The sequence below is a fragment of the Mustela nivalis genome (genome assembly GCF_964662115.1).
Source record: "Mustela nivalis genome assembly, chromosome: 6".
Lineage (NCBI taxonomy): Eukaryota > Metazoa > Chordata > Mammalia > Carnivora > Mustelidae > Mustela > Mustela nivalis.
In genome coordinates, this window is record NC_139025.1 from 33,348,264 (window position 1) to 33,374,516 (window position 26,253).

General features: G+C 36.1%; 1 protein-coding gene across 6 annotated transcripts in view; it reads right to left on the bottom strand.

Annotated features, from left to right (window-relative positions):
* RAD51B (RAD51 paralog B) overlaps positions 1–26,253 on the bottom strand; it is a 681,452-nt gene that overhangs the window by 567,961 nt on the left and 87,238 nt on the right. The window contains exon 8 of one of the 6 annotated variants that reach the window (XM_082734038.1): positions 14,122–16,655. The exons of 4 other annotated variants lie outside the window; for them this stretch is intronic. In XM_082734038.1, coding sequence (XP_082590164.1) covers positions 16,572–16,655 — 84 coding nt within the window. In that variant the 3' untranslated portion in view covers positions 14,122–16,571. Of the gene's footprint in view, positions 1–14,121; positions 16,656–22,322; positions 22,435–26,253 lie in introns of those variants that run through there. One more of the 6 variants, XM_082734030.1, reaches the window with a different exon arrangement.

Here is a 26,253-nt window from a genome sequence, read left to right on the forward strand (position 1 = left end):
TATACAATGTTTTTGAAAATATATTTCTCTTAAATTTATTTCCTCCTAGATATATCATGGGTATATTGCTGTACTTATATTCACTCTGAAAGCAATTTTTTTAATGTATTTATTTAAAAGAGAGGGGCGCCTGGGTGGCTCAGTTGGTTAAGCAACCCCCTTCGGCTCAGGTCACGGTCCCGGAGTCCAGGGATGGAGTCCCGCATCAGGCTCCCAGCTCCATGGGGAGTCTGCTTCTCCCTCTGACCTTCCCGCCTCTCATGCTCTCTCTCACTGTCTCTCTTTCAAACAAATAAATAAAAATCTTAAAAATAAAAAAATAAAAGAGAGAGCGGGCATGCATGTACATGGGGTTGGGGGGACAGAGGGAGAAGGAGAGAATCTCAGACTCCCAACTGAGATTACGACTGGAGCTGAAATTGAGAGTCTAACACTTAACTGACGGAGCCACCAGGTGCCCCAGAAATTTTTTTAAAATGAAAGATAAAGATGATAGGCTCTTCTGAAATTATAAGCTGGAAAAAACAAGAACCTTCAGTGATGGTTAAGAAAACAAATGTAATCTATAAAAAAAATCATAACAATCTGAATTTTTCGAAACAGATGAAATGATATCATAGAAAGATCAAGTGACATGGTATCAAACTATTCCCAAATTCGAGTCTCAGCTCCTACCAAGCTGTGTGACTTCCAACAAACCTTTTAACTTCTCTGAACTTGATTCTTCATGAACAGTATTTATTTCTATCAAGTAATATATTTATATACTTATTACAGAATATTAACTTTATACTTGCATTTTTATATAAAATTCATAAAGTGATTTTACAAAGGTGGTCTCATTCTTGGTAGGAATGGACAAATATAATATTGATTTTAAAAGTTAGTTGTCTAAAGGGGCACCCGGGTGTCTCAGTCAGTTAAGCATCTGCCTTCAGTTCAGGTCATAATCTCAGGGTCCTGGGATCAAGCCCCACATTGGGATCCCTGCTCAGTGGGGAGTCTGCTTCTCCCTCTCTCTCTGCCGCTGCCCCCCTTGTGCTCACTCACTCTCTCTCATATAAATAAATAAATACTTTTTAAAAATATGCACTTCTTTAAAAAAAATTAGTTGCCTATACACACACACACACACAAACACACTAGAAAGAAGACATAGAATGATAATTTTTAACTGCTTTGTAAACTAATCATTAACCATCTGATGACACTGAGAGGTACATCAGGATATTTATCCCTGGGATATCTTTTATTTTTCAATGCTAAAATTAAAACAAAAAAAAGTACTGACCAAAGGAACCAAGGAGAATCAAACAGGAATACCGTGAAAGTTGAAAAATAATAATCTAAATTTGAGAACTGATAACATTGGCAATTGATTCCTACTTTACACATGTAAACCTTAGTAGGTTATAGAATAAAACATAAAAGTGAATCTAGAAATCAAGTAATACAAGACATGCCATTTATAATAGTTTAATATAATAAAAGTTATTTGAAAAAGTGACTAAAGCAAAAGATGTTGCAGGTAACCTCTGAAGCTTCCTTGAAATATAACAGAGAAAGTCAGGATAATTCTAGAGAAAGGGCAGAAAAGTCAAGGTAAGGAGGGAAAGGAATGATTTTCAAAGAAATATTAAAAAGCTATTTTATCAGTCTAGGAAGTTTCTTTTTAATGTCTGGAATATTCTAACAAAGAAAACTAAACTTAATAGTTGTGTCCATGTAATGACTTTGGGTGCCGAGTTTTATAATTTACTGATGCAAGTTAAAATAGACGGACTCTTTGAAGGAGGATCTATTAATAAAATTTGTTTTTACTCAAATAAGAGCTGGAGCATCTTCAAAAAGTATTGAGACCTTATTCACTTTGCTCCAGCTCTGTTTCATCAAATTTGCATTCAGTCCCCCAACCCTATTCCAGAAGTCTGTCCCAAATAAGAATAGGGATAAAAATAAAAAGGAATATTTGTTCACTATAGCTTTTATCCAAATTTCCTGTTTACTGTATTCAGTCTTGATTTCATATGAAGTTTATTTGACAAGCACTTGGTGGTAAAACTAGACACCAAATTTTTCCTTCATGAAAACCAACGTGGGTGGCTTCTTTGTATTTTTCATCTTTTTACAAGAGGGTACCTCTTTGTGGTGGCATGAAACCTCATATAGCTGTGTGAGATATTCTGCTGCCCAGACTGACTAGGCATTGTTAATTCCACCTCTCTGTATTTACTGGACGAATAGTTATCAGAAGGTTTGGCCAATCTAAAGACAGAAAAGGGAAGAAATGCATAAAGGAAATCATCATCATCAAATAAAAATAAAGTTTAATGTACAGAGCTCTTTGTTAAGCATTATGCAAAATAAGCATATATTATCCCTGCCTTCCAGAAGCCTCTGTGCTAGAGCAGATGATGTCGACACAGACATATAAACAGACTTTCACAATGTAGAACAGAGACTTGATGACTGCCAGTAGAGCAGAAATAAATCAACAACAGCTAAATATTTACAAAATGTGAGAGATTTATTATGTGCAATGTATTTTGTATAATACATAAAATAATCTCTGGAATTGGTGACGGTTAAGTAAAGATACATTTCCTTTGTGTCCTGATGCTACTCTCTCTGATACCTCACGTAACTCTTAGGTTTTAAACTACAGTGACTATTTGTTGTTGCCTATAAAAATTAATTAATAGCATTTAAATTTCTTCCAGGTTGCATATACTATAAATGCATAAGCTCAGGAAAATACAGCAGAGAAAATTATATTATTGTATTATTATTATATTACTGTCATTTCTAATGAATTGAATCAGGGCAGAAATTCAATTTTTAAATACCTTATAAAAATATTCTCACATGATATACTTAATGATACCAACTTAGACATTTGGGAACAAGAACTTTTGAAATAGCTGATCTAATATTTTGAGTAGAGACAGGGAATCTGAGGGTGATATAAATGGTATTGGTCATTTACAATCAAATGTTACTTGTTTTATTTCTCTGAAATTTCCTCTGGCCATCTTCATTTCTTTTTTCCTTTCTCCAATTTCCTTTCTTCTCACCATTTCTTCTCCACCTCTAACTGTGGGATCTACAAATACAAGCTCCCCAAATAGTGGGAAGAACCAGGGACCTTTTTCCCTTGATTCAAAATAGGAGGGAGACTGTTTTTTAAATATTTTAAATACATCATAAAAAGACTCCGAATTGGAAGACCTTACAAATTATCTGGGCTTCAGTCACAATGAACAACTTTCAGTCCCTGAAATGTGTCCTGTTCTTTTATACCCAAGTGTTTTTACACTGCTTGGATCATCCTTCCACTCACACTCTCCAGCTTTAACCAAACCACTATCTACTCAGCTTTCCCCAGAAGTAAACCTTGAGTCTTGCTTCTGTACTTTTCCCCATACATGCTCAGAGCCTCCTGGGTTTATTTCTCCTCCTATTGTGGCACTTACCACATCCTATTTTATTCACCTAGTATTAACTTCGATCTATCCTTTACAAAACTGAAAGGTCCATGTAGGCTAGAACTAGGACTTCTTGTTAACATCTGGCACATGGTAGACATTCAATGAAGGTTTGTTGAAGAAATGAAATGACTGGGGAACCTGGGTGGCTCAGTCAGTCAAGAATCCAACTCTTGATTTTGGCTCAGGTCATGATCTTAGCGTTCTGAGCCTGAGCCCCACATCAAGCTCTACGCTCACCGGGGAGTCTGCTTGCTCTCTCTCCACCTGCCCACCCCCAGCATGCACATGTACTCTCTCTTTCTCTCTAATATAAAATAAATAAATCTTTAAAAAAAAAAAAAGAAAAGAAATGAAATGAAATGACCAAGGAAATCACGTAACCTCCAGAGCAGCACCACCCAACAGAGCTTTCTGCAGTAATAAAAATATTCAAATAGCTATGCTGTCCAGGATGATAGCCATTGGTGTGGCTACTAAGAACCTCAAATGTAGCTAGTGTAGCTAAATTTTTAATTGTATTTAATTTTCATTCATTTTAATAGCCACTTGTGGCTATCACTAACATATTACAGTATTGCTCTAGAATCACACTATGAATATAAAATATTATGCATGACTTGGTTTGCTTATATTTTTTAACAAATTGAACTTTTAGTTAAAATTAGTTTGCTCAAATAATTAAAATTTCCAAAGTGAAATTTCTCTTAACAGAGTATATACTTTTTGAGGTCAGGAATTTTACCTTATTTGTCATCTTCTTATATATAGTAGATATTTAAAAATAATTTTGTGTTTAACTGAATGATACCAGTTGCTCAAGTTTAAAGACTTTGGTGTATCTTTTATTTTTTTCCAGTTGAAAACTAAAAAACAGACAACTCCCATAAGGTAAAACAGAACAAAAGGGTGTTGTGTTATCTGGACTGACTCTCCTCTACAGTATTAAGACCTGAAGCCTTTACTTTCAGAAAAAGAATTAAGGAAATTAGCTTTCTAAATATGTCCCACATCGCCTACCTCTGCTCCAACTTTGCTTACACTATTTTCTTTGCCAAAAGCTGAACTCTCACCCCAATGCCATCATAATCTGCCCAAAGTCTACAATGTCTAGCTCACATGCCCCTCCTTCATGAAGCATTTACCTTGACAAAAAAGAATGGGATCTCTTCTTACCTAGACAGTCCTCTTAGATGGTTCAATTCCACTTTGCTCCATAGATGTTTGTCAAGTTCATTAAATACAATCTGTGTTAGCCACATAGAATTTAATGCCTCACTTTTCTAAACTATAAGCAATATCTATATGTAATGTTTCATTTTTATCATAACAAATTCTGAAAATTAAATGTCTTCCTGGATTGAGTCAAACATCTTTTACATATTAGCCTGTTTCTTGATTTGGTGTATTTCCAAACCTAGAAAAGTATCTCTCCTATGAAACAGATGAAATCAGAAACAAGAGGAGGCAGACACTGTGTCATGAAAAACAAGCCACTGAGTGACAGAAAAGATATGCTTGGCTAAATCCCAAGCTACATTCCTAGAACAAATTCTCAGTCCCTGAAGAGATTCTGTTTCCTTATACTACTTGAAAGTACCTTCAAGTCCTAAGTGTATATTACTTTTTGGTGATCCAGCCATACACAGTAACAGTACCATCATCATTTATATTTCTGGATCCAAGATATGTGCATCAGCATGAATTAGCTGACAACAAAATTCTTCACATTTCTGAGAGAAACTTTAATGGAATTTTCTTCTGTCCTTTGGAGCAAAAAAAAAAAGAGGATTTTACTAGAGAAAGGCAAGAAACTAAATTAACTCTCTACCCGCAATTATGTCCTCACTGAAACTCCACAACTCATCTCATTTTAACTACCTCTTACACAGCTACTCCACATCTTTTCTCCTCTCCTTTCTCCTCATTCCCTAACAAATGGCCTTACTTTTTTTCTCCTCCTGCATTTGTCCTCTCTACCAAGGAGCTCCCCTGTACCTTCACCCATCTTTGGTATTCTTTCTCTTTTTTTTTTTTTTTTTAAGATTTTATTTACGTATTTGACAGAGAGAGAGATCACAAGTAGGCAGAGAGGCAGCAGAGAGAGAGGAAGAAGCAGGCTCCCCGCTGAGCAAAGAGCCCAATGTGGGGTTCGATCTCAGGACCCTGATATCATGACCCGAGCTAAAGGCAGAGGCTTAACCCACTGAGCCACCCAGGTGCCCCTCTTTCTCTTCTTATCTCTAAATATTCTCTCCCAGTATCAATACCTTAACCCATATATCTGATCTCCTCCTTTGAGACTCCAAGATCTGTCAGTAATCACGCCCTATTTCCCAGGACCTTCTCTCTCCTTTTCCAAAGATTCCTTTCCCTATGCCTACAAATATGTTCATTTTCCCACTTAAAAAAAAAAGTGAAGAAGAGAACAAGCCTTCCTTTCAGCTTAATCCTTCTACAGCTAGTTTATAAGGATTAAGTTCATTTTTTATAAGGTACTTCATTGTTTAACTTTCTGAAGCTTTCCACCCATACCATTATAGTAAAACTATCTTCCTAACGGCCATCTGTGACCTCAAAACCACCAAACTTAAGGGTCTTTTCTTAATCCTCAGTTATTTCCTCCTCTGTGGAGCATATGACACTAGAGACACTAGACACTAGAGCATATGACACTAGAAACAATTCTTGTTTCCAAGTCAAATGCTGGTCTAGAAAGTAAACATGACATCCAGTATCTATACCTACAAAATGCCTACCATCATTTGGCTCACTCATTAGACACAGGAAAAGAAGCAACAGACTCAGCGGGTCTGTCCCCAATGGGAAAAAAGCCCACAGAATCTCACCTATCAGGTGAGCTCAGGAATGATAATATAACCTTGGCACTGAGACTGTAAGCCTCTGATTGTTCATACTGTTCTGTTGATTAGCAGTCCTAAGAGCTTCTGTGATGTTTAAATGGCCAGAACAACGGATGATGAAGTATGGCCACTATGACAAAGTTTCATAAATAATTGTTCCATCTGTTAAGGAAAATTCTCTGTCTTTTGCAGATTTAGTTTTTGTTGTCAGCTAATTCATGCTGATGCACATATCTTGGATCCAGAAATATAAATGATGATGGTACTGTTACTGTGTATGGCTGGATCACCAAAAAGTAATATACACTTAGGACTTGAAGGTACTTTCAAGTAGTATAAGGAAACAGAATCTCTTCAGGGACTGAGAATTTGTTCTAGGAATGTAGCTTGGGATTTAGCTCAGTTCTGCTGATTCTGCTTACCAGTTGTTTCCTCCTTTCTTTTCCATTCCCACTGCCACACCTTATGTCATGCAATGTTCCCTAAATTTACATCTTAGTTCCAGTTTCTCCTTCCTCCATTACTTCCTTCCAGTTAATCATCCTAAAGCACAGCTACTGGGTCCTCTCCTGTTGCTGCACTGTAGAGAAAATAAGGTTCAAAATCTTCAGTTAACTTTTAAAACCTTTCATGACCTGGATCCAGCCTTCACTTCCCATTTTCTCTCCCACCACTGTCTTCCCATAAAAGCTATCCTTCACCTTACCTTACCTACTCCCTGTTCCTAAGTATCTCCACATCCCCACCTCTGCTCCATCTTTGCTCACACTTTTGTCCTTGCCAAAAGCCTAACTCTCACCCCAATCCTGTCTTCATCTGTCCAAATTCTACATGTACTACAATGTCAGATCCACATGCCTCTATCATGAAGCATTCATCTTGACAAAAGGATAAGATCTGGCTTGTCCACAGAGTCCTCTCAGACAGCTGATTCTGCTTTTTCTCAAGATGTTTGTATATTTCTGCTCTCTACCTAACTAAAGAGTAAATTCTCTGAGGATAAAAACAATACCTTAGTAGATGGGACTAGAATATGTGCTGAATAAATGAAGTCTCACAAAACAGCTAATGTACTTACAGACACTCAGTTCAAAATGCCAAAGAACATCTTATGCAGAAATACTTTTGTACTTAAAAATAATAAAAAGGGGTTTTGTTTTGGTTTTGGTTTTTGATTTTTGGGGGGTTTTGGGGGGTTTTTTGCTTTTAGAATCCTCAGAGAGCTCTGAAGTTGCACTCTTCCAAAATTCTCACTGTATACAGTGTTCCTGAAAACCTTCAAAAGTCTGGACAACACTTTTTAACTTCCAGTTATCATTTTCTTTATGAATGAAGCCAGGGAGAATTTTCTACTTTTGGTCTGGGCAATATCTGATTATCCAAGGAGATGATCTTTTGTGATGATACTGGTACAACAGTATCAACAAAACTTATACTATCAAAAAAATTGAAGAAATTCTGGAATCAAAACAGTAGAAAGAGTGACTAATACTTTATTTGGCCTGGTCTTCATCTATTCCAATGAAGAACTAAAAATTTAAATATCTGTGTATTAGTTTGACCATTCTAATAGCATTTGGAAATATCTATTGCTTTTATCAGCATTTGTAAATCACATGGAGTTATTTGCTCAAAAGAACATGAGGTGCAGAAATGTTTCCATATGCTAAAAAAATGGTTTCATCATTTTAATGAGATGGGGGGAAAATGTGGTTTTGCAAATAAACACTAAGCTATAGAAGGTGTCCTTACAAGAATTAGTTTTTTAGGGCTAGCCATAAACAACTTTGCTACAGAAGGTCTCCTTGTAAGTTTTTTTAGGGCTAGCCATAAACAACTTTGCAGCCACAAGAGATCACCTCACAAATGAACAGGAAAGATTAAAATCAATTATGATTTACATAAATTTAAAAATGCTACTATGGTTAAAATATTATTTAATAACTAAATTCAAATAAACTTGAACTCTTGCCTTGATAAAAAGGCCCATTCTTTTGGGACACTCGTGATCATATAATCAAGATGAGACAGGTTCCAACTTTCTGATTTCAAAACCTTTAGTCATTTTTACTCCACTCTGTCAAAACCTTTTAAACTAAGAGGACAATAAACTTTAGGGAAAAAAATGATTATTACCTTAAAGGCTAAGGTAATTGCTTTATTTTAGTTAACAAATAACTAAATTTTCCATTTCTATTTTTCTGAAAATACTCACAAAAATTTCTCTTAATAGCACACTACCAGAGAAGAAAGAAAACCAAAAGCCCTTTGACAACCAGATGATACCATTATTACAGACCTCATCCAACTCTAGACCAAATGAGTAACAGTATGTTCAATGGGCACCAAACCACAGGCTAGCAACTACATATACTGCAAGCAAATTTGTCACAAAAATGAAAACAAAAAAACTGTAACACTACATGTTGAGGAGCATCTATCTTTAGACCCTAATTCCTAGTGCAAGAGATATATACTATATCCACTCTGTTCCAGAAGATGTCCTAAGATCACTGCCCATTTGTAGGAAATAAGGAGATAACATTTCTATGACTAAGGGAGTTCAAAATGTTCCCTAATCTAAATTCAATTTAGGATGATTCTAGAACCAAGCCTCCTGAGAGTCCATTTTTCAAAAAGGGTCATATCTATAATGTTCCTGCAGATTATAATAAATAATTATATATATCTGGACTCTGGTATACAATAGGAATACTAACCTATATGTCCAGTTAAGTACTTAATCTAAATATAACTCCAGGGGTGCCTGGGTGGCTCAGTTGGTTAAGCGGCTGCCTGAGGCTCAGGTCATGATTCCAGGGTCCTGGGTCAAGCCCCACATCGGGTTCCGTGCTCAGCAGAGAGCCTGCTTCTTTCTCTCCCTCTGCCCACAGCTCTGCTTACTTGTGCTTCTCTCTATCTCTCTGTCAGATAAATAAATAAAATCTTTTTTTTAAGTAAATAAATAAATAAATCTGCAAAAGACAGAGAATTTTTCCTTAACAGATGGAACAATTATTTATGAAACTTTGTCATAGTGGCCATACTTCATTATGATCAGTAACCATTTCTAAAAAATATCATGTTTCCTTAGTTGTAAATGTTTTGCTGGACTATGTAAAGTTCTCTAAAACAAGAGAGTAAACAGTGTTTCTTAAATATCTTATTGAAGATATTGCTTTTTTAGGCAGATTTTTCCACTATTATAAATACACCAGTACACAAGGTAATTTAAGTGTTAAACATTAGTGACTGCCTGATAAACACACAAATGAAGATAAAGTTTTTTGTTTTAAGACCAAATATTTGCCTTTCTACAAAAACATCTTAAAACTGAATGTTCTTAAGCTGAATCAAGTCTTGTTTCCCAAGTGATTTGTTTCAAACAAAACAGACCTGTTCCAAAAGAGATCTGTATTTTAATCAATAATTCTGAAAGAGTCACATTACTGATGTGACTCTCTCATAGGAAATTCTTCATATGAAAATAGCAACTATTTCTGGAAACTAAAGGAAAAACAGAAAAGAAAACATAGACAGATGAAGACAAATATTTAACCGAACAGGATGCCTGGGTAGCTCAGTCAGTTAAGTATCTGCCTTTGGCTCAGGTCATGATCCCAACCAAGGTCCTGGGATCAGGTCCACATTGGGCTCCTTACTCAAAGGGGCGCCTGCTTCTCCCTCTGCCCCTCCCCCTGCTTGTGCACATGTGTGCACTCTCTCTCTGACAAATAAATAAAATCTTAAAAAATATATATTTAACAGAACATCAACCATGGGTCAGACACTAAAATGAGAGCTAAGAATAAAGGTAAATAAAACACAGTCCTGGCCCTCATTAAGTTTAAAATCAATTTGATGACATATCTATATTTTTCAAAAGAGCCATCCAAATTGCTATTAATCTACAAGTGAAAGCTAATCATGTCTTGAAGAAAACTCTTTTCTAACCCACGGAATAATCTGCTCCTCTAAACAAATCTACCTGACCTTCCCATTCCTCTGTGTCTTTGGATAATTTTACTATCTATTCCTTATACTGTATATTCAGTCATCAGGGTATCTAACACATGTTATTAACTATGATGATGATGATAATAATGATAGCAATAGCTAATATTTATTAAGCATTTATTAAATTCCAGATATTGCACTAAACACCACATTTAATATTTAGTCTAATCCTCACAATATCCTATTTGGTAGTTACTACTGTTATGTTTGACAGAAATAATATTAAAAGTTCACTGTTTAATTAAAAAATATTAGATCAAAATAAGGTACTTGAATGTATCAAATTAAGGAATCTATTTTTACCTCTTGATTCTTCTATCTAGAACCACAGGTAATAGCTTAACCAGAAATATATAACTATAACTAAGTTATAACTATCTACTTCTCAGCAAAGTATATGCAAAGGTTAGGACAAGACAAGCAATAGGGAAGAGAAAAGTATATGCATCCCCCACTCCTTAAACCTGTGTCCAAAAAAAAGAAGAAGAAGAAACAAAAAAGTATAAAATCAATTTGTATTATCAAATGATTTACACCAATAATTTTTGTCTAATCTAAAGGAACTCTTTTAACCTGTGATGAAATTTAAGATTTAGGAATTAATTTCTTTAGTTCTTTACTGGGAAGATCTAACAACTTTTTCTCCTCTCTATTCCCTTTTCTAAAATAACCTTTTATCTGACTAAAAGGTTGAACTGATAAGAAGTATTTTCAAGTTCCCCAAAAAGTATCCCTCAATTCAAATCAGTACAATCTACAAAGAGTTGAGAGTTCCAAAACCCCGTGGTTAAACACACACCTTCAAGGCCTAAATTCACTCAGAATCTCTGAACTGCAGTCCCTAAGAGGAACCAAGGAGGAACCCCTCCTTGTCCAAGATACCAGTTTGGGAAGATACCTCTCTTTTCATCATCCTGAACTGGAGAGAAAGTAGCAGACCCCTTTAGGTAAAGTCCTAATTATAATCCTTAACTTTTTAAGGATCATAAAATTCTTTGAGAATCTTAAAAGGGCAATGGACTTTCTTCCCAGAGGAAAGTTCTCCAAAAATGAACACATAAAATTTTACACCATTTCAGGAGTTCTATGAACTTAATGAAGCCCAGTCAATGACCTCAAGTAAAAACTCCTGGTCTGTGTTGCCTTATCAATTACATATCTTTCTATACCACCAGGACTTAGGATCATATTTGGGAAAATAACAGAGTGAAACTTTTTGAAGAAAAATCAATTCACAGAAAAATGTTAACATGTCCCAAGAAGAAAGGGGTAGTAATTGGCCATTTGGGGGTATCCCTAGCCTGGTTATACACCAAAAGATCTTACCAAATGACACAAGTGAAGCCATCTAGAAGTTACCATGGTCTTACTATGTACAAACTATATTATTTTCTCAGACTCACATTACTGATTGGCACTTTCTTGCTTAGATATTTTAATATCATTTAATCAGTGGAAAATTTTGACATTCATATATTCATGTTTTCCTTACTCTTCCTGATTCTTATCTGGAAAACAGTTCAGCTTGTGTTGCTTTTTTAGTGTTGATTTTATGATTTAACTGTTAAGAGTTAGAGAGGGAAGTCATGCTTCATCCTTGGCTTCTATGAGTTTACCTAAATAAATATTTTAATATAGCAGTACATTCAAGCTAGGTATGATTCTATCTTTCTCTTTGATTAAAAAGGCTTCCTGGTCTATCCAATAACCACAGTGACTCTGAAATATATCTCTGCATCTTTATGATCTACTTCTAATCTTGTAGATTTCAAAGAGACTCCATCAAGTAACTTAAAATCTGCAAGATTTGTAAGGACAGGGCCTGGTCAGTTTTGGTCACTATACTATGTCTAGTGCTTAGCATGACTAGCACATACCAAATGGTCAAAAATATAACTTTAATGCATTGATGAAATTCTTGAAGCAGTTACTTGTTCACCCACTAAGTATGTGTGTGAGCTTGGCAAGTTACTAAACATCTCTAAAACAGTTCATTTATTTAGAAAATGGAATAATAACCCTCACAGAGTTATTCCTGAGATTAAATAATTTTTAATTATTAAATATACAGTGTAGTAGTAACGAAAGTACTATAATTATCCCTTAATGTACACCTATATTTTAAGGCCTATTAGAATAAATATAACTGAATTTTTTAATATGACAACACAATAAATGGATATGATTCAAATTAATTTTACAAGTACATTTTTAAAATAAGTAATAATAATAAAGGGGCTAGGGAAAAAAACTAGGAGCAGAGATATTAAATACAGGGACAAAGAAGGAAAAAAATTATCATAAATAAGGCAATGTTTTGAAAGAAAATAAGTTCCTTATATATTTGTGGCTTAAAACACAACTAATAATTTCCAAGTGACAAACCTGGCACAACATGGCAACTGGGAGATTTATTTTTGCTAAAATTATTATCCAGCTCTGTCACACACACAAAAAAAATCCTTACTTCTTAGAGGCACGTACTCTAACATGAAATTGTCTTGGTGGTGTTAAAAAAAAAAAAATAGAAAATAAAAAAGCCCATTAAAATGTGCTTTAGCTTTCTTTTTCTCTCTAGTACTCAGCTCTTTAAAAACTAAGTCTAAAGCGCCATCTACTGTGTCTGCTAGGATCACAACAGTTTTGTTGCTTTTATGAGTGCTGAAGAAATGTAAACTAGCAAATTAGAATCTGGGTTTTTTTTTTAATATTTTATTTATTCATTTGTCAGAGAGAGTGCACAAGCAGGGGGAGCAGCAGGCAGAGGGAGAAGCAGGATTCCTGCTGAGCAAGGAGCCTGATGAAGGGCTCTGTCGCAGAACCCTGGGATCATGACCTGAGCTGAAGCAAACACTTTAACCAACCGAGCTACCCAGGCATCCCTAGAATCTGTTACTTTAAAATCCTATCGCAAAGAAACAAAAGAGGGTGTGCTTTTTTCCCCATTATATATTTTAATACAATATACTTCACTGTAACTTAAACACACACATTGTTTTGTCTCAGCAATCATTTTTCCTGCTTTCTTTACACTTTCTTCTTTTGCAGGTCTGAACCCATAAGAAAAACATCACAACAGGGAGCAAAATGCTTTAGACAAATGTGTAATAATAACAGCAGAGTTTTACTGAGAGCTTACTGTGTGCCAGATAGTGTTTTAAGTGGTTTTTACTCAGTATCTCATCTAATCCTCACAAAACCCTACTGAGACAAGTGCCATTAGTATCACCTCCATTATACAGATGGGAAATTTCCTCAAGGAAATTGAGGCACAGGAACACTTAGCCCAAGGAAACACAGCCAGTAAGTGACCAAAGTATGATTTGAACCCAGACATTCTGGCACCAAAACCCACTTCTTAACCATGATACCATGCTTTCTATTACCATCAGTGGGTTTAAACAATTATTAACCACATTTTTGTCATCAGAACTGCTTAGGACAGGGATGCCTGGCTGGCCCGTCAGCTGCACCTTTTGATCTCGGGCTTGTTTGAGCCCCATGGTGGGCATAGAGGTTACATAAAAATAAAATCCTTAAAAAGAGAGAAAGAGAGCTGCATAGGACAAATGCTACATCATGCTTTATTTCAACATATTCTAACCTCATTCTATCTTTTGACTTTTTTTATATATATCTATTTTTAGGAAGTATCATTTTATATAGAGAACTTGTTAAAATACCTAGGCCATACTATGGAGATTCTGATTTGATATGTCTGAGCTAGAATTTGAAAGCATTTTTTTTAATTAAACTTTTTTTTAAAAGATTTTATTTATTTATTTGACAGAGAGATCACAAGTAGACAGAGAGGCAGTCAGAGAGAGAGAGAGAGAGAGAGAGGAAGGGAAGCAGGCTCCCTGCTGAGCAGAGAGCCCGACGCGGGACTCAATCCCAGGACCCTGAGATCATGACCTGAGCTGAAGGCAGCAGCTTAACCCACTGAGCCACCCAGGCGCCCCGAAAGCATTGTTTGTAACAAGTTCCCCCCAATGACTCTGACATACCAGTCTGGAGCCCTGCATTTAGAATCATGGAGCTTTAAGACATGTTTTATTCTTGAGCTATCCATCTGCTCTTTAATTATAAGTTCTACTGACCTTTCTCTTATTTTAAGTTTAAATACAGAGAACTGTGAAGGCAAACTGTCATAAATTCAAATATGTGGGCAATTTTGTATTTATATTGACTTTCAAAATAGGGAAGCAATGGGTTGGTAAACAGAAATTTTAAACTTTGTTTTAATAGTCACAGAAGAGTAAAGAAGAAATGAAGTAAACCTCCCTAACTGCTTCATATGCAGTCTTTCCTGACTCTCCAGAGAATATATTCTCTGTACCGGGGTTTTCAGAAGTTATTCCAAGGATTCCCATTGAGGGGGAGAAAAGAAGACAAGGATTCAGTACCATCCCTATTCTACCCTCACCTAATCAAAATGAAATTTCCATAGGCAATGTTTGAGATCATTGAGTTCTCCATTATGCTGGTGCAATTAACTGCTGTTTATTTCACATGTATACACCACCCAGCAAATAAAAAAAAGCATTTTAAAGTAAGGAGCTGTGACTCATTGTTCTTTTGAAGTAAATCAATGGATGGGTGGATGGATGGATGGGTGGGTGGGTGGGTGGATGGATGGGTGGATGGATGGATGGGTGGGTGGGTGGGTGGATGGATGGGTGGATGGATAAATGGATGGGTGGATATGGATGGATGGATGGATGGGTGGGTGGGTGGGCGGATGGATGGAGATGGTCCGCCCAAAGCTCCTGTGACAGTTGCTATCTTATATATTTACCCAAAGAGTCTTTTTTCATTAAAGAGATGTAGGCTTTGCTAATAAAATATAAATGCATTTTTTAAAAATCTCCAGTTACTACACAATCTCCTGTTTCCCCTCCAAGAGTATATCTGGGGTCACAGATCTCTAAAATTGTAAAAACAGAAGGTCGCTTATTAACATGATATATTTAAAATGTAATGAAATGGATGTTTTAAGAAGCATCTAAATGACATGTAAGTTATACATAAAAGATATACATATGATATATGTTATACATACAATGATAGTAAGTTAAATGACATTAGTGAAATCAATCAAGCAAGAACTTATTCTAAAGGAAATCCTTCCATTTGCAACAACAAAACCAGGGGGATATTACATTAAGTGAAATAAGCCAGACAGAGAAATGCAAATACTGTATGATCTTGCTTATATATAGAATCTAAAAAAGTCAAACTCACAGAAAAAGAAAGTAGAAAGTAGAATGCAGTTAGCAGGGGCTGGGATGGGGAAAATGGAGAAATGCTAGTCAGAGGGTACAAACCTTCAGTTATGAGTAAGTTCTAGGGATCTAATGTACAGCGTGATGACTATATTGAACAGTACTGTACTGTTACATGAAATTTACTGAGAACAAATCTTGAACATTTTCAATACACACACAAAAATAGTAACTATGTGAGATGATGAGTGTTACTTGACTGGGGTAATCATTTCACAATGTATATATATACCAAATTGTTACATTCAATATCTTAAATTCATATAACTCTGTCAATTATACCTCCATAAACCTGGGGGGAAAAACAAAGCAGTACATCTAAAGATTAAAAAAAAAAAAGGTTATTCAAATACTATTACACAAATATTTTTTGCAATTTCTCATCGGTAATTTACTTCAGAAATTGTTGAAGTAATATAAAGAAATCAGTTTTTGTACTTTATATTTAAAATTTACTTCATCTGATCATTCCCCTTATTCATCACATTGGATTCTAAATGACAACCGGCTATATCAAAAATCAAAAATAATCCCCAAAATGAAGACATGCTACCACAGAAAATAGTTAGAAGAATGTACTAGAAGCTTCCCCCCACAAAAAGAAAGAAACATGCAGAAACATGCAGAAAATGAGTATATAATCTTCTGTGACCATTTTAAGGGAAACAGCTTGTCATTAAAAGAAGAAAAAGAAACTCAGACATTATATTTTTATATCACTACACTTTAAAATTACAACTACTGCTATGGAGGTTTTTATTTTTTTTACATATCAAAGTGTCTTTTGTCCTAAGTCTTCCTTTCACAAGAGAAATCAAACCAAATCCTTTATTGGGATTTCATAGTCTTCCTCTTGGAAAACTTGGCAGGCCTTGGGACTTCAGTATATTGGTATTACTCCCACTACTTCACGTAAACCTTCACTTCAAGTTTGGTGTGTCTGACAGCACATTGCCCAATTCTTCCACTATTCCAAATACTCTGAAGAAGTTTCCCAGAAATCCCTTTTTGGATCAGCAAAAGCAATTTGGTGTCATCAGCAGATTTCACCATTTCCTTCTGGAGTCATTAAAACATTAAACAAGCATGATCTTGATATCAACCCTTGGAGTTCCTACTATTAACCTCTCTCCAGCTGAAGTCAAGCCATTCTTTGCTATGTTGTGATTCCCATCATAAAGCCAGAATGTGTTTATTTGCTAAAAGTTTAAACTTTGATGGGTATTTTTTTAACTAAAAGTTGCAAAATGCATTACGAAAGTAAAGAGAAAAAAATTCCCAAAGGAAAGGCCAAATAACCCAGCAATGAGAAATAGTCCCTACTTGAGTTGTCTTATCTCAGTGCTCAAACCACCTCATATTCAACTGATTCTAAAACCTCAACAGACTGTTGACCTTTGCCCTCCAATTATTTACTTCTTTTATAATTATATGAGAAACCTTATTAAGCACATTTAAAAATTCTATATGAATTATAACCGGCAAGTTCTAACCACTTTATTAGCTACCCCTCCTCTTTATTACATTTGAAGGGGAAAAAGCAAACAGTCCTTACTCAGAAAGTGAAAAAGCAAATAGCTTTCTCCTCAAACTGGTCTGTACTCTGAACAAGAGAAATCACTCTTTCTTTTATTCAAGTGCAAATCTGTTTGAAGCTTTCAGTCTGCTTTCCCAGCCTGCTCTCTGCAGCTGCATAAAAGATGAGACGTGGGAATGAAAGAAAACTAGATTGGGGCCAAAAAGCAATACTGTCCATATGCAAACTCACTCAAAGAGCAGCAAAGCTTCCATACATCCCTTCCCACATTTTCCAGCCTAGCAGACCCCCAGCCAAAAGGAGGAGGTGCTGTGCTAGCCCATGCCCAATCGTGTTTAAAACAGCTTCTTATATGTAATTAAGGGAAAGATAAGGTTACTAGACACCCTCCCTCCACCCTCCCCGGTCCTCACAAGGGCTGAGGTGGTCTCGGACCAACCTTTTAGTTCTAAGTTAGATGGAATGAGGCAGTCAGGGAGCCAATGGAAAAGACTCTGACAGATCTCTTAAGCTGCTTGTGGAGCAAGAGACTGGCAGAGGCACGGCGACAAGAGCAGGATTGATTCTACCTACCTTACCCATGCAAAACCAAGGCACAATCTTCCCCCCAGAAAGCTAGATCTGCTATAGACTTTCAGAAAGTCTGGCAGCCCTTTAGCCTACATGCAAAGGTGTTAGCTAACCTTGTAATTCCAGCAATCTACTCAAGCCAAACAGTGAACCACACAATTGAGAAAGTTCACCATCAAAATCAAACTCTGCTGGGATCAGAAGAGTATTCTCAAGGGTTTTTACTCAGATGTCATTATAACTCTATGTTATTTTTAATACTGTTCTTTGGATTTTGCCCCACACAGAATTCCCAAGTTACAGGAGGACCAGAACAATGTCCAGATGTATAAAAAGCAAAAATACTTCCCTCCTACTTGTGGATTCCAAGATAAACACCACAAGAAGCACGTGTGACTAAACTCAGAGCTCATTCCAAATTAAATAGTGCATCATGTGCACAGTGTAGGGCTTAAAAAACAAAACTGCACAAATATTCTACACGGTTCATAAGCCAGACTTGGGTGACCACATGACCATGTTATAAGAAGGAAACATGAATTGGAGAGTAGGGTTACGGGGTGAGAAAAGTCTTAGTCATGACCTTTCCCAGAAAATTGGTGCTATTTTCAGAGAACATTTGTATAATATGGGACATAGATGAAAGACGAAATAGTATTTTTCTTTGTTTTTTTTTTCTTACTGATGACCCTCAATTCTAAAACCACCCAGCAAATAGAAAACCCTACAAAAATTTCAAAATCCCTTGCTAAGCCATGCACAAACATCATTAAACACACACACACACACACATACACAGAGGTAATGAATACTTCAATGTCTGGCTGGCCAGCCCAGACCAAATCCTTTTGACCTATAAAACAGGTTCTAGACAGAGTACATGGAACTTTAGGGGGGCAGGGAAATAGGACATTCAGGTCATGGGAAAAGACTTCTATATTATTTTTATCATGTTTCAAAAACTGAAGTATAAAATGGATAGAAGGATGGATAGATGAATAGACAGTAGATAGAGAAGTAGTTTGGTTGAGTTTGATTTTTCTCCCATAACTTATCCTAAGTAAAGCTTTTAATAAATTAAGACTTGGAAATGTTTGCTTAAATATCTTGATTTTTAAAAAATTATGTAATACTATAGATACAAAAGAATATATATACTATGTAAGTTATGATGCATAATGAAAAAATATATACCTATGAACCTATCACCCAGTTTATGAATTAGAATATTCCTAGTCCCAATCAAATTACACATGGGCCCTTCCTGAATTCCCATCTTCCTGCTTCCCTTGAATTGGTCATCACTATCCTGAATTCTGCAATTATTTTATTCTTGAGTTTTATAAAAATAGTTTTTACTGCAGCTTATATAGTTTTCAAATGTATTTGGTAATCCACCCCCCCTTTTGTATGCTTCCATAATGGGAAGAAAAAAAGAGTAAAGTCCTTACCTCAATGAATGAAAAAAGTATCTGTCTTTATATCTTCCTCCATATGAAAGTACCTCAAGATCAGGAATTATGTCTTATTTACTCTAACTTCACAGTACCTAGCAGATTAATAGGTATAGAATCTGTCAAATAATTATTTTTCAACTACTCTTTGAAATTAGAGCCCGAATGTCTTAATGTTTCACTGTCAGAGCTGGTCAACAATGATCCAATAATCTGTGGATTATTATCTTTCTTTAGTGATAGACTTCCTGTCCCCAGGCCCTAGGGACCAAGTTTATCAATTATCTCCCTAGACTACAAATCAATATAACAGTCACTACCTCACCTCACCACAATCTAGATACACATCTTAGATGGCACTGAAATTGTCAAATGCTTGACAGAGTGCTGATTCCTTCGTCTGGAAAAACACATTATCACATGGAAGTTTAATTCACTAGTATTTGAGTTACACTTAACCACAGATACCAATCAGACACGGAGGCATCAGTTGTTGTCTACTGAAGGACAGCATCATCTACAAAGCAAATTATACACAAAATGAGTGAGATTCTCCTGCTATTTGATAGCAAAGAGTTTCACAACCATATTAAAGTATCTTTACATTATGTACTGAACACAAGTCTCTCTCAGGGGCAGTGTTCTAAAGGATAAGCCTACACCCTCAATTATGTCACCATTATGCAATATACTCAGGATTACAAATTTGTCCTTCAGCCTGGAAGAGCAAACAGTTAATGTGGCTTCAGATTCAGACGTTGTGAGACCTCCCCAAACGTATTAGTGTTAGAAAATTTCTCTGACTCATTATTCTGATCAAAGCACAAGATTAATATTAAAATTAAGAAGATCCAAAAGATCTTTCTGGGTGTGGAGAGGAGTCAGGAGAGAATGTTCCTGAAGGACTTCAAGCCAGTCATAAGACACCAATCTAAAAGATCTTTCTTAAGAGACAATTACAGTGTTACTCCAAAAGGTTTAATAGTTATATTTTAGGAAGCAAATTTAGGGAACTGTTACCATAAGTAAGTGCTATCTGGAGTCTGGAATTAGCTCACATATTATAAAAAATGAAAATTCAAAAAATTTTAAAGCACTGTAGCACATACTAGTCTACTTTACAAAACCCACATCTTTTCACATACTAATGAGAAGTCTTAGGAATCCATGTTGATTTTGATAGGCAATTCCAGGGGAAAACCTTGAAAAGGTGATCATCCTTCTTAGAAGACTTTTAGTGCTCTATTTCAAACACATAATGCAAAAAAAGAAAAAAAAAATCACTCATCTGTGCCCATGATTTACCAGATATAACCATCTCTTCTTTTGTGTGTGTATGCAGAAAGCATCTTCAGGTTTTTTTAACTTAAATTCAAGATAGTTAACATACAGTGTACTATTAGTTTCAGGGGTAGAATTTAGTGATTCTTGAGTTGCATAGAACACCCAGTGCTCGTTATATCATGTGCCTTCCTTAATGCTCATCCCCCAGTTATCCCATTCCCCACCTACCTCCGCTCCAGCAACCCTACTGTCAAGAGTCTCTTGTGGTTTGCCTCTCTTTGTTATTATCTTATTTATTTTTCCTTCCTTTCCTCTATGTTCATCAGTTTAGTTTCTTAAATTCCATACAAGTGAATTCATATGGTATTTATCTTCCTCTGACTGACTTGTTTCACTTAGCATAATACCTTCTCATTCCATCCACATCATTGCAAATGGCAAGATTCCATTCTTTTTGATAGCTGAGTAATATTCCACTGCAAATATACCACATCTTCTGTATCCATTCATCCTTCAATGGACATATGGGCTCTTTCCACAGTTTGGCTATTGTGGACATTGCTGCTGTAAACATGGGGGTCCATGTGCCCCTTCGAATCAATATTTTTGTATCCTTTGGATAAATACCTGCTAGTGTAATCGCTGGGTCATAAGGCAGTTCTAATTTTAACTTTTTGAGGAACCTCCATACTGTTTTCCAGAGGGGCTTCCAGTTTGCATTCCTACCAACAGTGTACGAGGGCTGCCCTTTCTTCTCATCCTCACCAATATCTGTCATTTTCTGAGTTGCTAAAATTTCTTCACTATTACCACTGTACTTTGGTAGTACCAAGCTGAAGATGTGATAAGGGGACTAAGAATGCTCTTGAATGGACTACTTAGAGAGACTGATCAAAAATATGGGCAAGTGACAACAGCCATCTCAGCGTGCCATTCCATATTCATCAAAGCAGTCTATCTGCTCAGTTACTATGGGGCAACCTCTCCACTCAGACTGTGACAAAGACACACTCCATTTTCTCTACCTATCTCCCACTCCCCTCCATCTAAATATGAGTTTTATAGTGAAAAGGTTACTCTCACTATATCTAAAGTCAAAGAAAAACAACAGCTTGTAGCACTATGATGTCAATCAATTGGGAGGGCATTTCTTTGAAGGTGATTTGACAAAATTAGAGCCACTGTCATCCTTGCTGGAACCAGTTGGTCCATTATTGGTTTTTGCTTTATTTTTTGTTATATCTCAAGATCGTATCTTGCCTGGGCCAAAAAAAGAAGAAAAAAACTACCATTTCTCATCATCCCAACTCCTACCATTTCTCTACTGATTTGTAACTAAGAAAATACAAAGACAATAAGAGGAAGGTGTGACACATGCTAAAGGACATTATGCTTTGCTCTTTGCAGTTTGTTCTTTTTTGGCTTCCTAAAATTACTTTCCATACTGACTGAGGGAATAGCTTTGAATATTACTGAAAGACAATTGTCAATGTCCTTGTTCATCCCCTTAAATGACAAGTTACCTGATATAATGAAGCACACATAACACAATAAATCTAAACCACCTTATTTCATCATATTATAATTATTGCATTTATATGTATATAAATATATTTGTGCTTCAAAGAAGCAAGAAAGTGAAAAGACACAATGGGAGAAAATACTTGAAAAATCAAATATCTGATAAGGGACTTAAGAGTCAGAATATATAATAAGCCTTAACAATTCAACAATAAAAAGACAACCAGAGGCACCTAGGTAGCTTAGTCCCTTGAGTGTCTAACTCTTGGTTATTGCTCAGGTTGTGATCTCATGGGCTCTGTGATCATCAGGGAGTCCCACCTTGGGCTCTGTGATCATCAGGGAGTCTGCTTGAAGATTCTCTCCCTCTGCTCCTCCTCCACTCAAGTGTGTGTAGGCTGTCTAGGGTAAATAAATCTTTAAAAAAAAAAAAAAAAGACAATCCAATTTACAAATCATGGGTTTTTAAAAAAGATTTTATTTATTTATTTGACATAGAGAGAGAGATCACAATTAGACAGAGAGGCAGGCAGAGGGAGAGGGGGGTAGCAGGCTCCCCGCTGAGCAGAGAGCCCGATGTAGGGCTCAATCCCAGAACCCTGACCTGATATCATGACCTGAGCCAAAGGCAGAGGCTTAACCCACTGAGCCACCGAGGTGCTCCCAAATAATCCAATTTAAAAAGAAAAAGAAATGTGCAAAGGATTTCAATAGACATTTCTCCAAAGAAGATATACGAATGGTCACTGGGCACATGAAAAGATTCTCAACATCTTTATTCATTAGGGAAATGCAAAGCAAAAACCACAAGGAGATACCACTTCATACATATTATTAGAATGGTTATAACTAAAATTTTAAAATGTTTATAACTAAAATGAGGAAAAAAAAAAAAAGACAAGTGTTGGCAAGGGCCTGGAAAAATTAGAACTCTCATTCACTGGTGATGGAATTGTAAAATGGTGAAGCCACTTTGGAAACAGCTTGGCAGCTCCTCAAAACATTAAACACAGAGCTACCATATGACCCAGCAATTCTACTCCTAGGTATATAACCAATAGAAATGAAAATACGTTTTGGTACTAGATACTGGTAAGAGTTGCACAAATCTATGAATATGCTTTTTCAAAAACCAACTGAATTGAAATTGTATGGCATGTGAATTATATCTCAATAAAGCTGTTTGAAAATACATTTCTGTTATTTGAAGACTTTTTGTTCTTTATAAAATAGCAAGCATTATGAGGTCTATAATGATTTATCCATTTTCTAATACATATTCTTGAATATGAAAGTTCCCTGGCATTCAATAAATAGATGTTGATCTACTGACACTCACCTCTGGTATAGAACTCACCTGAAGTGAAATCCCTCTCTTCTCATCTTTTCCTCCTCTACTCAACCTTGACTTAATTCTAACACTCATCATTATAAAATGAAGTCTTCAGCAAGTCCTATTGCCTAAGTAGTAAATAATGGGTGCCATCAGTCCCTATTATTTTTGAAATAAGAAATAAGAAAACTATAGCTTGGCTATTTATCCAAGGCAAAGCAAAGCAACAGGATCCACATTTTAATTTAGGAGTTGTATTTACAGAATTGGTATTATTCTCTATCTTATGACTGGTGTATCTTCTGGTTATCTTAATGAGAGTCAGGGAATTAGGATACCATAGTGAACAAGATCTTCTTCCCACCCAGAGAGTTCATAGGTAAAGGGAGTCCATTCATCTCTATCTTATGACTGGTGTATCTTCTGGTTATCTTTGAAAGTGCACTATATCTTAAACTTCAAAGTAATTGTTAAGGGAAGATCTTTCTGGCATATCCAAAAACTCTCTAAGAAAGATTCCAGTATAAACTTACCTTATACTAAGTACACTACAACTATGATTTATTCATTCTTTTATCAAAATTTTTTGAGCACTCACACCTGCCAAACACTGGTCTGCATAAATGAATTAAAGTAGACACAGATGCTACCATAAAACAATTCACCAGTGTGGAGAAACACAGAATGTCCTGTAAACAGGCAATGACAATGGTGTGCTACAGTAGAGGCAGGTAAATGCTGCTGTCAGGAAAGTCTTCAAAGTCAGAAATCTAAATTCTACAAAAGGAAGGAAGTCTGTAAATTCTAATCAGGAGACAGCTTGGTGAGGTCCCCATCTGATCCTAGCATTCATAAAACACATTTAAAAACCGCCCCCCCCCAGCCATTAATAAAAGACAAGTAACAGACTGTATACTCTACATGCCTGAATTACTAGCCCTTGAGGAGCTAATTTTCAAATACATTAATAAGGATACTTCTTTTAATTCCAGAAAAGGTTTACTCTGATAGGAGAAATTGATGATATGAAAGAAACAAAACTAAAAAAATACTCGTTTCCATATTATTTAACATATATTCTACAAGGAAGGGGTCAAGATTTTACATTGAGATATTTTAAGTTCTCTTTATCTATAAAGGGACCTGGCTGGCTTACTAAGTAGAGAACATGCAACTTTTGTTCTCAGGGTCATGACTTTAAGACCCATGACTTCAATGGGTCATGTTGGGCATAGAGCTTACTTAAACCAAAAAAAAAAAAAAAGAGTCTAAACTCCCTTTACCTATGAACTCTCAGGGTGGGAAGAAGATCTTGTTCACTATGGTATCCTAATTCCCTGACTCTCGTTAAATATATGTCAAATAAATGAATTATCAAAAAAATGAATCAGCAACAAATGTCATTTTACTACTTCCTTCACAGTATACTTGTTTCTTTTTTCCTTTTCTCTTCTCTTTTCTTGCTCTCCTACTTCTTTTATCTTTATCTCTTCTTTTCTTCCTTTCTCTCTTATTTTAAACCCAGGTCTTCCAACTGCCACCAGTTGCTCTCACTGGCCATTGTTTTTGCTAGATTGATCCCTCTGGCAGCAATAGAACACTTGCATTTTCTAATTATAAAGCTCCATCTAGTGGTCTAAGCTCCCTTTATCTAGAATGTACCAGATAATAAAACTGGAAACCCTGAATGTTAACTAAGACTGAGATACATCAGTGACTTTCAGTTCCTCTGTTGTGACGGATTGGTCTTCTAATGGCATCAGATACACTGAACCCAGGTCTTTTCATATCCACAACCAAGTTGTCAGAAATTACCAATGTTGATACTCTACAAAGATGCACTGTCATATTTACTTTATTTCTTATCCTAAAACAGATAAATTATGTTACTTCAATTCTGGAAGAATTAGCAAAGATACAATCCACTGAGATATTTTATTTAAATTATACTTTAAACACTATAAAACACAAACCTAATTATATTTTCCTCTATCTGTGATAAATGTTTCCTAAACTTATCTGATCATAGTTTACAAAATGTTAAGTGACATTGTCCTACTCTTGCAGAATCAGTGACAAGGGCCTTCAGATTAGCCTAAGAGGCAGTAAATGCCTGATATGAGAGAAAGCACCAAAAATTATGTCCAGATAGCTCCCTGTGAGGTTTGCTAAGAGGTAACAAAACTGGCAGGTGCATTCAATCAACCCTCCAAGGACAGAACTAAGGCAAGGCAGGCGAGAACTTGGAAGTGTGGCTTCTTGGGAGCTGGATCATTAATAAATGAGCACTTCAAGAGAATGGTGGTGTGGATTGGGAGGTGAAGATGTCTGAAAGAAGGAGAAAGTGTCAGCACGGCCCCAAGTTGGCTGCTTGCTGAGCCGCAGGACCTATAAGCACCTACACATAGAGATACACTGTCTGGAGATTTCTGGAAGAGAGTTAGCTAGATCAGTTCATGTCCAAAGTCAAAACCCCAAAAGAGGACAGTAGAATATGCAGCTTGCCTGCTAACCAAAAAACTGGACCTCTTGGAGGACACATAAGAGGGTCTCATCAATTCCAATGTTCCCAAGTGCAGAAGCAAAAAGTAAAAGAAAGTTGGGCAAGAAGGTGCCCAGGAGTGTGGCTTAATTGGTTAGGCATCCAACTCTTGTTTCAGCTCAGGTCATGATCTTGGGTCATGGGATCAAGCCCTGCATCAGGCTCTCAGCTCACCCAGGAGTCTGCTTGAGAGTCCCTCTTGCTCACATCTTCTCTTTCTCTCTAAAATGAATGAGTAAAATCTTGGAAGGAAGGAAGGAAGAAAGGAGAGGTAAAACTAGAAGATTTAGAACATTACTCTCTGCCAACCACTCTGAAGACATCTAATTCCCCTTTTCCCATACTCTGTTGCCAATGTAGA